The sequence below is a fragment of the Anopheles ziemanni genome, chromosome 2 (assembly GCF_943734765.1).
Source record: "Anopheles ziemanni chromosome 2, idAnoZiCoDA_A2_x.2, whole genome shotgun sequence".
Classification (NCBI taxonomy): domain Eukaryota; kingdom Metazoa; phylum Arthropoda; class Insecta; order Diptera; family Culicidae; genus Anopheles; species Anopheles ziemanni.
Window position 1 is genome coordinate 12,625,371 of NC_080705.1, and position 14,756 is coordinate 12,640,126.

Below are 14,756 nucleotides of genomic sequence, written 5' to 3' on the forward strand. Positions count from 1 at the left end.
TGCCGAACTCGAAACAGCGGTCTCCCGGAGCACAAAATGGCAAATGGGAAAAGTATGTAAATGTTTCGATTTTAACATATACTTCACCACAGCATACTGACTGACCCCTTCGGCCAAACCCATCGCTTGAATGGTCGTTGTCTCCAACGTATTTTCACAACTCGATTTCAAAACTATAATACCGATGTAAAGAGGATCATTCAAAGTGTACTTACTGAAGTCGATGAGCAATCGACCGTAACCTTTCCTTTGGTACGGTGGCAAGGTAAGGATGCAGGATACGTTGTAGTTGAGAAACGAATTCTTCTCCTGTCAAATATATATGATAAAAAACAACCAGAAACCGTTAGCGTTGGATGAACTCAAAAATGGTTGATTCAAATGAATTAGCATTAGAAACTAATTGATTCAAAACGAACTAAGCACGATGATAAAGGATAATGTAAAAATCGATCTAAAATTAAACTGTTTATGGATTTGTTTTAGTTGTAAAAACATAAAAAATCTATTCGAATGAGGAAATATTAAAATTTATCCCATGTTGTCACGAATCACATACATTCTATTAATCATGAAAAGGCGAAATAAATAACAACCAAATTTGCAATAAACATTAAAATATTGATATAAAAAAGTCCATAGAACATCGGACATCAAGTGATTTTTTAAATCTTCTATCGCGTGGAAATTTCTCTTGAATACAATGTCGTTTAAATGTTTTCACGAGGTGTATTTTTTATGTCAGAAAGCCCTACAAAAGAGGTCTGTACTTAATAACGTAATGTTTCGTTTATTCGTGTGGCATGGTGCATGATAACTCACCACTCAACTAACGATGACTTCACGTCCAAGTGGCACTCGTGTGGTGTTAAGCGAAAAGGAGTCTCATGTCAGACTAAACGGCAGGACATACCCCATGCTTGTCGATAACAGGCAAACCACCATGTCGCTACCGCAACACACATACCCACACCAACAAGAACACCATTTTGTACACCATAAATTAAAAAAGAAGGTCCTTAAGTGAACACCAACCAAAATGCAAGAGCGTCCCATTTTGCTGCATCTCAGACTGAAGGGCTCTTATCGTAGCATTTAAATTGGCTTCCAGTTTGCAGCTCTTTCCACAAACTAAAATAAGGCGTGAGGAAGAGGTTCATTTCAAAATTAATACGACTCACGATAGAAAGGATAAAAGAAACAATTAAAATGACGGAGCACCATTAAACAAGGACAGAAGAAAACATTTCCAATTAAGCAACCACCGATTTTGGAGAAGGAAAACCGTAATTTTATCACGAATTAAGTCGACGAAAATGTAATATTATTACTATTTATCACAGCGTGAGGAAAATATTTTGATAAAGCCCTTTCATTTGCTTATCCATCCATCGAATCAGATGATAACGACGCATACACGTTCATAAACTGCACTAATGAGATGAAAACATGTGTTCATGCTAACTTCAGATCTTTTACATAGAACCAACCACCAAAAAACAACCAACATGTCAAAAACTACAACACTACAAGCAATTAAAGCTTTTCCTTCGGTCTCGCATATGCCCGTCGCCGTGTGTCATGCGGGTAACGAACCCTCCTTCTTCCCGAGGGATGCAAATGGCAGATAAAAAAGTGTCTCAAAATTTATGCTCGTATTATGAAAAGCCAATTAATACGCAATGACGCACAGAGCATAACAGTAACGCAGTGTACTTGCAACCCTTTCCCCTTGCCAAGCAGCGGCCCCCCCATGGGCCGATCGTCATCAACTCCGATAGCGATCTTACAAACAAGAGTGTAAACAAATAAATTCGCTGTTGTAATTAGCCAACTAAGCTCGACACTACCGAAATGGGAAGTCTCTTTTGCCGGCTTTTTTTGGAGCCCGAAGGCCCGGGGCAAGAGATTTACGGGCACGGCGCTACGTTGCGCCTTCCGATTTCGTTGTGGTTAATGTCATTTTTTTTCATCAAAATTTTTGCCATTTTTCTGCACTCTCCCTGTGCTGTACGACGGTAGCTCGCTGCGACATCAGCACCCTTCAATTTGCATCAAATTATGGCACATTCGGGGGCCCACACAAGAAGGGGTGCGTTCAAGACCGGACATCACCGCTGGAGGCAGCCCCATTGTGGATGACTCGTTTTTTCAGTAATTTTTTCTTTTGGGATGGTGCACGTTGTTTTTGTTTTTTTTTTTTTTTGTGCACAAGTTTCGTATTTCAACCTCATGAAGCGCACAAGAACGAACTGCAAAACAGTTCATGTTTTTTTCTTTGGTTAAGTTTTTAATTCAACCGTCCAGAGCATCGAACTGACACCGACCCATAAGCCGCGCAGTACTAACAACAACTTGACATACTCAAAAAAACCTCAAATGGTTGGAAAAACACACACACACACACACACCAGAAAGCTTCCTATCTTATCTAAGCCATCTTCTGCGCTGAGCAGCTCATCAGCCGTGACCCTAGAGCGCAAGGAGTCCAAAACCTCCCTCAAAAGACGGAGCAAACACACTCAGATCACGATAACCATCTACTTCTGGCCCCATCGGTACACCCTTCGGGAGGGACATTAACTCCTTGACTTTAGCGTAAGCTGGTGGGGCTGATTGTGGTTTGTAACAAAAAAAAAATAATAGGGAAAGCGAAAGAAGGGAAGCACAGGCCACAAAAACTGTATTTGAGATACAACCCGAAAAAAAAAATGTTAAAATAATAACACCTCCATTTTCGTGCTGACGACGACGACGCCCGCTGTTGCTTTCCACTGCTTGCCTTTTATTGTCGCTAATAAATCTGATTCAATATATTTTGTTAATTGCATCTTATAAAACTTGACCCAACGGTGAGTGTGTTCAAATTTCTCCACACCACTTGCGCCATTTATTCCGCTCTGCCTCAGAGGGTGCGTATCGGTAAGGTGAGGTGTATCCAGCCTGCCCTTGAAGGTTCGAGTTCCTTTTTTAAGTTTGTCTTAACATAAATTTCACCATCTCTGCCTCCGACTGGTGCACTCATGGGACGGTGCATGGGTACATCGTCATCGGGTCAGGACGCATCGGGACGCGGAGAAAAAAAAACGAATAAAGGAAAATCGTGATGTCAATACCGAACCGCAACCGCCAAGCGGACCGACCCCCACCGCCTAATGGCACATGGCGTACCTATCCACCGACGGCTGCCGGCAATCCGGCACCGACATCCTTCGATGAAACGCGATGATGATAGTGTTGGCCGGTGTTTGGTGATAATGATAATCATCGGCGGATAGGGTCAAAACCGTCCCGTTTTCCCCCGGCGTAGCGGTGCCAGTGGTCCACACAGGAGTAAAGTGTTGGTGGTGTTAGGAAAAAGAAATATTTTACCATTTTTTACCACACCGTAAAGCCAACGGGTTTGAAGGTTTCGGAACGGTGCAGAAAAACTAACATAAAGTTATAAACCGTGTGCAATGGGTAAGAAAAAGTGAATGAAAACACCTTTTTACAACATAACGAACCGAAAGCACAAACTAACCCGGCTGGACCAAGAGCTATAGTTGTGAGCTACAAGAATGAAAATACAATCGAACGAAGAAAACTAGCCACTACGAAAAGACCGGTGGCAAATGGGCGCACACAAATGGCAGATGAATGTTAAGCTGAGAAAACAAGTGAATACCAACGGAGGCGAGAGAATCGGAATTAAAATTAAGTGCATAAAGCACCGAGAACCATTACCAGCTCTTATAAGCGAGAGAAAGACTGCTTCAATTCGTAATTTTAAAGTAAAAACTTAGAGAGGTCGTATAAAACTAAAACATAAAAGTCTTATGCAACTCCTTATCGTTATGCTCCACGAATCGTAGCATTTCAAAATAATAATATTTGCTATATACCACTGCAATTTGGAAACAACTATTCTGAACAAAGAATGTTACAAAATTCCAAATTAAAGAACAGCAAAATGTAATTAAACGTGTAAAATAATGATATCTTTGAAATTAAATTATCTTCTACCAACAGCCAAACGTTAATTTATGTTTCCATTATATTTGATCAAACATTAAAGCGTTTTAGAAAAAAATATTTAATTAATATCGAAACATTAGATGCTCGCAAAGTATAAATTAAGAGTTGGGTAGTCAAAGATGTGCCTACCAGTTGTTGCCGTTTTCATTTAAAACAATTCTACTTACGAAACCATAATTAATATAATAACCAATGCCATTAAAATGGAACACATTAACAAGTTGGATTTCATCAAAACAAAGCCAATCCTTTGGACATTCAATTATCAATTGAACTAATTCTGTAATAAAAATCATTTTAATCTCGGCGTTTCCTTTCCTGTCTGATTGAGTAACTCAACGGCTTTGTTGGTGTTTTTTTTTCAATGTTGTTTTCATTATGCTTATAATTATAACGATCGTCTCACGAAAACCAATACAGATCGCACCCTCTGCAACCCCACTCTGTTTCCTCTCACCCCAAATGCAAGGAAAATAAAATCGCTCGCTAATGGAAAGCATCAGGAAAGTTCGGTCCGGTTTTGACTCTTTTGCTTAAATTTTACGCTTCAGAATCCGTCTCTAGTGCTACGGAACATTAAGTCGGGTAATTTCCGGTGATATCTCCGGTGATACCTGCTGCTGCACCTTCCTCGAGGTTGGCCATTCATTACCGGGCATGGCCACAGCTTTGACACGGACACAAGGTACTACACTAGATGGCCGAGCGTCTGGCTAACCTTCGGCGCAAATTTCTACCACCCTCCCCTCGCCGCTCCAAGGGAGGGCGTCACAACAGTCACACTGGCGTCCGAGCGGATGCCTCCGTTGTTTTCGTTCCCAACAAGAGAAACGACCAAGAGAGATGCATGAAGGTAGGAACAAGTGCTAAGAAACACGGCCAGGCAGGCGGGAAAGGGTTTTACCTATTATCCAGACAAAATATGTGCTAATTTATGTACATTCATTGTGCGATTTTGAAAACCGGCCAACGATCGCCCATCGGTAGAATGGGGCAGGAGAGGGCTCCAAGAAGCCACGGCCGGTGGCAACGGCGTTGGGAAAACGCAGAATAGACATTGCCTATCTCTAACACGATTTTCACGACCTAACGGCCGCTCGCTAAGAAGGTGCACATCATGAACACATCAGCAAATAATGTTGCTCTATCGCTGGGATCATTAACCAAACCGCGCTTAGCTGGAAACAACCTACCGGGACGGGGGTGGGGGGGTATACGGGGGATGGGGTCGTTCTTGAATGGTTTTAATTGGCGGAGTGAAGGGATTTCGCTTGCCTTTTTTTTCTCGTTCGTCATCTTTTTATGAATGAAACCGTGTGGACCTGGGGCCAGAGAAGGCCTCACATTGGGATCAACGGGGGAAAAAAACTGTGGTGGAATGGCAAGTTTGAACGCCCAAGGTGCATATCAGAACCCGAAACGTACCGGACCAAAGATCTGTAAGCGTAAAAACTTATGAGCTACCGAAACTTCCAAGCACTCTGCCTCGACGGAGCGAATGAACTTTTTCGCTAACGTGTGGATATGGTTGAATGGCTTGCTCGGACAAATAGAAGAAACCTCTAGAGAAGGTAAGCGAGAGGAACGTAATTCAACCATGCAGTTTGAGAGATTAGTATTTAGTTTGTCCAAAACCCTCACAAAAGTGTTATTATAGGGTGTTGATCTTATGGAGTTTAAAGTAAGACTAATAAAAGAAACTGTCAGCTAAGGTATCGAATGACACAATATTTCTAAAATTTCGCATACAATTGAGGATTTATGCATTGAATTTTAGTTTTTGATAAATATCATCGCGCGATAGTGTTAAAAATAAAATTTAGTTAGTTCATAGCTATAGAAATTATGTTAGTGATTTGAAAAATAACTGTTGCGAGATGCATTTTTGACAGGGAGCATTTGGAACTATCTCTTGTTTCATTTAAATAATTTTAATTCACTATTAGTCATATTTAAAATATCACGTATTTATCGAATTATGTGAAACATTTATGAAAAATAACATGAAAACGTATTATTTCAATGTTGTTCTCCCATCGAACCAAATGTTTTTCAACTTTAATTTTGTTCTCTACAGAATATAAAACCAACCCTCCCTCATTTTGTACGTTTGAATGAAGCTTGTGAAGGTAAACGTCTTTAGATGATAATTTTTTTTATATCTTCTCCCAATCGATGTGTTGAATCATGTAACTTAAATGGTCACCACTAGTAGCAACAATAGCATTAATCAAATTGAAAAAAAAATATTTCCATTTTATTTAAAAAGGATCTTTTTATTATTCATCACTTTGCGTACTATACACACACCAGTGTGGTTTACTTCTGATAAAGAAATCATTTCATATGTAACGATTTATATGTTGCGCCCCAAGGCCCGCAAAACCTTGCTCGGCGTAGAGAAAACAAAATCTTTCTCGTTACAAAGAATGAAAAAGTGAAGGAAAAGAAATCTCATAAATATTCCCTTCACCCAGACTGACGATAATTTGTATTCAATTCAACGTTCAACCCCGTTGAAAAGCGTACAGGATTGCATGAAAGAAATATGATTTAAGCAAACAATCTCAAAAGCTGATTACACGCTGCACAAACCGTCCGTTCCGAGATGTTGAGCAAACAACGGATGCAGACTCGGGGCCTCTTGACATCTGGTCCAGGAAGGGGCCACTTCTGCGAGTGTATGTGTGTGTGTGACGGGAGTGGGTGCACCCGAAAAAGGCAGCAATACTTCTTCGTCTTAGCAGCACCCGGGCGAGTTGTCAGGTTAATTATGAGCTGAAAATTTATATGCCCTTTTTATTGTTGGGTAGGTTGCGCTTTTGCAGCAGCGGAGCGTCGCTGAATCGCATTTTTCTTTCCCCGTTTGGTGACAGCGATCTGCAGGCCGGGCTCGGACACCGTCCACTGGCTCTACCGAGGCGTAAAAAGGCGCAACGACTGGGCGACTTTTAGACGACACACAGCCCCAAAACCCCGTGAAATTATCCATTAACCTCGCGCGACCAATTGTTGGCTGTGTGTAGGTAGCTGACAGGAGCCCAGCTAAACGACAAATTGAGTGCCATAAATCTACCGCATATATAAATACATATTTGTTTTTACCTTAACCTGTTTCCAAGGGACGATAATGCCCAAGATCAGGTCACCAAACGCAAACGCAATGCTCGTGCAATGCCCGTAAAAGGAAGCGCAACTGCAACGGGTCCGGTCAATCCTTTTTGCTGCGGTCTTGAACGGAGCTACTCAACCCCGGCTAGGTCAGCGTCAGCTTCGGGAGACTTATGGCAGATAATTTACGTGCTGGCCCAACGGAACATCGCACCTTTTGCCTGCACTCTTGAAATGGCACCATAAATTATCGCCAAAAAACGTGCAGACTCATCTTCCCACGCGGTAGGTGTGAAAACGACGTGCGGGGTCAGGAAAAGTATAGTTGCGAGAAAAAAACGGCAAGCTTGCACATTTTCAAACAAAAACAACTCAGGTGTGATAAAAGAAACAAAAAGAGTTAAATGAGCAGAATTTTGATAGCTAAGCCTCACTAATTTCGTTTACCAAATCGTTTGCATAGCTGTTGCCACAACAATTTGGAAAATTGTGAAGAATTTGAAATTGTTTGAGATAGGGAAACACACCTCATATCTCTTAACAACACAAAAGAGCCATCTCAAAAAATGCCAAATTTTTTATCAACATCAAAACAATTCCATCAAATCTGAAACTTTAAGCCAATTGCTTCAAAAAAGCAATATTTAAAAAAAACACCCCACTGTTTTAGATTTATTTACATGTTCAAATATTATCATAAATAACCCACTTGAATTTTGTTCCGTTCGGCATAGAAATAATGAAATTTGCTATGATAGATAAAAATTAATCCTAGAGTTTAAAAAAATACACACACACACAAGTGATTCATATAGTTTCGAAATGGTCAAAAATAAAGCTTTTAAAAAATTTTAAAAAGCTGTTTGATACTTTGATTTACAGTTTGCAATTTATTTTCAGAAAATAAAATAATCGCATAGCAAAACAGAAACTCTGAGCAACCAATTTTATTGAAAAATTATACAGATGTAGACATTATCTACTTTAAACTATTTGTACTCACAACCACAATTGGGGTTGTACAGTAAAAATGATTTGTTCGGTTTCGTAAGTAAAATAGCACGAGAATAGCATATTTTCATCCCCCACGTATGGTGGCTTAGGTGCAGAATAATTGGTAACAATAATTAGAAATCTTCCCCTTCACCATATTCACTTGAGTTCGACCCTTCATCATGCCGTGAAGTGTACAAGCGAAGCGTCCCCGACCGTCGAATGTGCGCATTAGACAACTAGCCAAATTATTTCAACTAGTTTGCACCTTAAACACTACCATCGGAGCTGCCATGGCAATGGCGAAGAACAAAGCGACAAGTGGTTAAGATAGGTACCGATCGACCGGCGGTTCCGGCAAGTCGTTGCACTCCGGAGGACGAGCCTTCCGCGTCCGGTTCACACCCACACACATACCCACACAGCCCGGGAGTGTCCCGGAGCATCCATTGGCGTTGCACTAAACACCGTTCAAAACTGCCAAACTGCACCCAGTGGTGACCACCAGTTCATCACTCCTGTGGCATCCTGGGTGCGTGTGTGTTTTATCTCCCGGTGTGGCGGAACAAAGACCCCGATGGCAAGAGCGCTGCACTCGTGGTAGGGGCGTCGTTTGATCAAAACGCGGTAAGCGCCATCCTTTACACGAAACGTGGGTGGGTGGTTGGCCGTGGGTGGGAGGAACCCAAATCAATCAGCTAATTGGCATTTGCTTGTGCGTTGGTGCGACGAGACAGTTCCGGTGGAGCCGCTTTGGTGTGCGGGACGTGCGGACATTTATTTGCAACAACCCGCAGTTAATGAAGCATAAGCTTTGGAGGAGTGAAAAAAACGAAAATCATACACACAAGCACACACGCACGCGATCGAATGCGTACAGAAAACGACCTCCACCGTCAGGTTTTGCTCTGGTTTTTTTGCTCAACGCACTGGGTCTGTCCTGCATATGTCCCCTATGTCTGGGGACAAACACGTACCAAATCAGACGTAACTGCGACAGACAGACTCGAGCATCGCGCGTGGTAAGGGTGTCCGCATAGAGTTCCCCGGGCCAGCCCGTCAGTCTCGCGCGGTTTGAAGTGAATCAAGAAGTAGCGAAAAAAAAGCGTATAACTGTTAGTCTACCGACAGCCGGCGAAATATAATGCGCGCCACGCGCTCATCCACCATCGTCGTCTGGAATGATCCGTCGTTCCGTCGCGGGAAAACATAAACTCACACAATGGGACGCAATGGGGGGGGAGTGGGAATCGGTGCGGCATCAAATTTTATTATCCCGGTTTCCTATTGGTGCGACCCCCGCCCGCCCCCACCCCTGCCTTGGCTTCCATTATCCGCGTCTAGTACTTCCGTGTTCGCGTCGTAAAAACAGGAAAAGCGTTGCCCACACTTCAAGCCACCCCCGAAGGTTCTTTCACCCAGAGTGGGCTCGCGCAGGATTGTCTCAAACCGTTCGCCATATGCGGAACCAGCGGCTAGACCAACGCACCGCGGACACAGCAAACCGACCCGATCCCTGCAGCATCTACGATGCGTTTCCATTGCGCGCCATTCGCTGGCTTCCATTGAGGATGAGGATGAGTTCAAACGCGCGCATAGTGTTTCGCCCTTTGGCCAGACTCCCACGACCGACGCCAGACCTAGACATAGGCTTGTCGCATACAGCATCGACAAAACACACCCTCCCTCGCTCTCTCTTGATCTCTCTTTGCTCGGTACCGGCACCCCCATCACCATATTATCAACCGTTTATTAAATATATACATATTAAACACCCGGCACTGTCCACCCCCACCTTCCCCCAACTTTACGGATGGTTCGGGTGGAAAAATGTCCTCTTTATCCTCCGCCGGCCGGCGACCAGGAGTAACATCGCTTTCGATTCCGGGAGTAAATCTCTCCTTTCTATTCCACGGAAAACCCATAGTTCCCGCCAGTCTCGGGAGTTTTGAGGAAAAGGGGGAGAGAGAGAGTTGAGGGGGGAGGTATGGGCATGGCAGCAACGCCCGTGCCAAAAATGCTCGCCCTGGCGTCGATGGCCTCGGGAGCACGACTTTGGCCCGGGAAAACGCGTTCTCATCCTCCATCCGTCTGTTGCTGCTGCTGCTGCTGCCAACATCCTTAGGGGTTCGCCAGTCGCCAGACACACCACCGCCAGCCGTCGGCAGACACGCCGCAGAAATGAAAGGGCAATGACCGAATTTCTACCAGCCAGCCAGCCAGCCAGCCAGCCAGCCAATCAAAGCCCCCAGTCCCGCAGCAGCATCGATGGTTGTGGTTAGGGCAGTCTGCGAGTCTCGTTGACCTTCCCCATGGTCGTTTGGTTTGCCGGGAAGTCTTGCCAACAGCAGCAGCAGCAGCAGCAGGATACCCACACGTGTCCTTCGTCTGGAGTCTGCATGCCGGAACCGTTGCGTCACAAACACAAACGCTCGCCACATAGAGAGAGCGTGGGGTGCGTCTACCTTGTTACCGACGCCAACCGGATGTGGTAGTAGTTGTAGTACACACAATAAGAAGAGTACACCCGGCGGAGGTAGCAACAGCCATTGTCAGAGTCTGGTTCTGAATGGAGAAAGAACGAAAGCCCCAACACACAAACACACACCTTTCAGTGAGATGTGAACAGATCGTACGCAAAGATGGGAAACCAGCTCGGAAAAACCTCGTAGAACGTAGACCCCGGTTGTGTTGCACATCCCAGGATCCTCGGGGGAGGGTTCATCCCCGTCTGGCAAACCTCAGCGTTGAGAGATGAACGATACCACCACCATGACCAATTGGCTACATACACCGGAGAAAGAGAAAGAATTCCGCAACCCAGAGCAAGTATCAAACCTCCATCAGGTTGGGAGCAACAAGGATCAACCGTTTTGCAACGCCAAACCAACACACCTTCGTATAACTAGTTGACTCTGCGTGGACGTGTGCGAACCTATGTACACCGAGGGACGCCACAGACAGTTCGCTGGCCCAGCTGGCCGGTGCAGACAAAATATATGTGTGTGGCGTACCGGCCAAAAACCGGATCGTGGTGATGCCGTCATCATCTCTTGGCGAGGATAACCAGAGTCAACTCCACAACCACACACACACACACAAACACCAGGAATAAGGCGCGCAATTCTGGCCACACACAGCCACAATGCAGCAGCAGCAGCAGCTGTATCCTTCCGTTCCGACATGGATACCAGTGCCGCAGGACCCGCAGGGCGATTTGCAAGGATTCTCTAGCAGCACCGGGAGAGCACCGGGTTGCGATGGGAGTCGCCCCGGGGTGGTTATTTACTTTACCCGATGAGGGATGCATGTTTTCCCGCTTCTACTTGTTGGTCTGCTCTCTGTCTGTGACTACAGCCCAAAAATTGGACACAACAACAAAAAAGAAGGCGAAACGAACAAGCGCGTGTCTGGCGATGCCGACGGCTAGGGCGTACGTACGTACTACTACTCGTCCTTCACCTTCACCCAGTCAGCGCCGGAGAGGGAACCGGACCGGGGCGGAAAGGTGGTTACTCTGTCTGTGGCACTTATTTTTTTTTTGTTCGAACATTGGTTTTGCATATTTTTTTTCGTCTCGCTGTTGATTGTACAATTGAACGCGAATAATGAGGAGTTTATGGGGCGTCTACATCTAATTTCTCTTTTAATTATCTACTATGCTGCAAGTACAACAAATCTCGACGATGGATTTCAAATAGAAATGTAAGTAACTAAAATAGAATGAGACTATCTAAATCAAAGGAAACACTTGATTTTACTTGATGTAATGTGAAGAGGAAATTGGCTGATTTGGAAATGTAAGAAACTAATATCAACATGGCTAAATGACATCCATCCAGTGGCTATACCATCAGTATTGTTTATTTATCGACAGAAATAGGTACGCAAACATCAAATACTTTGAAAGTTGAATGAATTTATGGTTGGCCAACCTATAAATATTTAGTTGGTTTTTAAACCTAACAAAGGCTAGAATTTTAATGGTTATTTACAATTATTCTCTTATGCGCTCGTTTAGATCATGTAATTGCCCTAGTTCGTTCATTTAGAACTAAAACTTATATACTTCAGGACATCTCAAAAAGAAAATTCTCAGGACTTAGTTTAGAAAATTGCGATCTAAAGGAGGTTTGAGTTCATCTTATTCGTTTTCAAACGGTTATTATTCCGCTTTTGCTCTCATCCGTTCCGAATGTCCTTGCGTACATCCTTGGGCCTAAAATAGGGAAGAACTTCTTCACGAATGCGAAACAACAAAAAAACAACACACACACACAGGAAGAACGGATTGATTTGACGCAAAACCGACGACGAAGAGTGGAATCGAAACGGCAGGAGATGAACAAAAAATGACAAAACGAGACAAGCGCGCGGGAACCAGCCGAAAGGGCCAAGGATTCCGGAAGCTGGAAGGGATTCGGGTACGCAGTTATGTATACAATGCCCTCGTCGATGTACATTCCACCCGTCGTCGGCACCCATTGTTCGCCCCATTTCCCTGGCCATCTTTCCGCTGCCCGAAGGATCAAGGATCCCGTTCGTATGTTCTGTCGCGCGCTCTCGCTGTCTCTATCTCTCTCTCTCTTCTCGTACCTCTTGCCCTCACCGATACCCTCCCCGCTAGCCTGTCTGCTATCACGCGACAACGACGACGGGGTTTTGCGCTCGCTAACGGCACCCCAAAAAAGCGTTTTCCCATTTCAAACCCAAACTCACCCTCCCTTACGCGGGTTTCTCGCTCTCGCACTCCATCATCTCGCACTCCCGATCAACGTCCTTGCAGTCAAAACAGTCCGCCCGTCCCGCCGCCCGACCCCTCGTTTCAGCCCGCGGACACGGGCACCCAGCACTCTCGCACGCCGGCCGGGATGAAGGATCGCGCTAACGCCACGCGTTCGAAAACCGGAGCAAAACCGAACCGCACCGAACCGAGTTTGGGGTCATTGAAATTTTGATTGCATCTCGTTTGCAACAGTCTGGCCGCCGTCTGGCGGGAGGCTGGGGCAGACGGGCCGCACCAGAAGCGGTTGGGAGGGGGGGCATTTTTATTTTTCCTACAAGAGTGGAAGAGAGAGAGGGATGGGAGAAAGAAAAACGCGCAGAATATTGCGAGACTGAAACGCGAAACAAAAAATGAAAAAGGATCCGCACCAAAGGAAACCCACCCAACCCGGCTCTCGACCCGGAGAGAGTGGGAGGTAAAAGTAATAAAATCGATGGGCAATTTTTTTCGTGACATTCTGCTTTATTTATATCATCGTCGGCGGAATCAACGACATAAGTCAACTTAGAAGCCAAAATAAAAACAAACATACAACCTTCCCTGCTGCTGTTAAAATAATCGATACCGTTCGTCCTTGCGGGAAGCATCCCTCCCCGGCCAGGGAGAGAAGAAGATGACACGTGACTAGGTGTGTGCGTGTGTGTGCAAGTTTGTGGTTGTAAATTTTACAAAACTTTCCAACCAGACGGATGGTAAAAGGGGGTTCCGGAACTGGGTGTTGCGGTTTTTGCTTTTTTCTTTTTCCGATAGGCCAACGTACCGAGAGAACCACACTACCCCCGGACGACGTCACACCCATTTGTCTCGGGCAGGACGGTTGACGGTGCTGACTTTCCCACCGGAGAGTATGGGCTGCGTCTAGACAAGATCGGGCCCGAAAAATAACAACCCTGGCCAAACGAGGACTGGAGGATGTGAACGGCGGGGAGGGCGTGACGGGATAGGAGTTGCACAAAGTTAACCCCAGACGTCTGGTGCGGTCAACGATGACGCTGCTGCCGCTTCCAAGACGACAGACGACGGCGACGAGCAAAAAAGGGCCGGCCGGATCGAAGACCGGGAGAAAAAAAATGGGGCTAAAAGGAAAAACCAGTACAAGGAGTACTATACTCCCTTTTTTCATGAAGGGAAAGAAAGTCAAGCCCATAACAACCAACGCAATGGCCTCGCTTTATGTCTCCCAGCAATCAGCATCCTGATACAACCGTGGCCGCTCCTCGCCTGTCTATTTACTCCACGCATTGCAAAGTTCATTGACCAAATCATTGCAGCGCATCGTACGATGCTCCGTGCTCAGTCCCCGGGATGGACCGACAACAGCAGCAGCAGCAGCAGCATCCGCCCGGATGCAGATGCCCGGTTCGGGCGTTGCGCAAATCGGGTCCCAGCGAAGGCGGTTGCGAGCCTTTTTTTCCCCCGAGCGCTTGTACATACGTACGCGGGCGTCTCCTCGCAGAGGCAGACAGGCAGACATAAACAATCACAAACAAGTACATATACACACCGTCCTGGGAGATGCACGATGGGGTGATTCGCCCTATCCGATCCGTAACTAACATTGTTGCACCAGGTTTCGGTGCAGTTCCGAACATGCACACGAGCGAGTGAGTAAGGCGGCAAAGATGAAAGATCGGAACTCGGCCTTCCGCGTACGATGTTATGCACTTCCGGTGGTTGGCCTTTCACGTCGATGTACACATACCCACACACACACATTTAGCGACATGTTCATTGCATACATTCACACCTTTTACCAGTTCGCAAGAAAAACATCGCACCATTCCTATGCAAACTCCTCTTTTCGAGAGCCTTCGTAACGCAACGTGTGGCAGGGAGCGATGGAGGCGCC

At 45.3% G+C, this 14,756-nt stretch overlaps 1 protein-coding gene across 1 annotated transcript in view; it reads right to left on the bottom strand.

The window, feature by feature from the left end:
* LOC131293207 (histone acetyltransferase KAT7) overlaps positions 1-14,756 on the bottom strand; it is a 62,739-nt gene that overhangs the window by 41,601 nt on the left and 6,382 nt on the right. Inside the window, exon 5 of the mRNA XM_058321290.1 lies at positions 216-309. Coding sequence (XP_058177273.1) covers positions 216-309 — 94 coding nt within the window. The remainder of the gene's footprint in view (positions 1-215; positions 310-14,756) is intronic.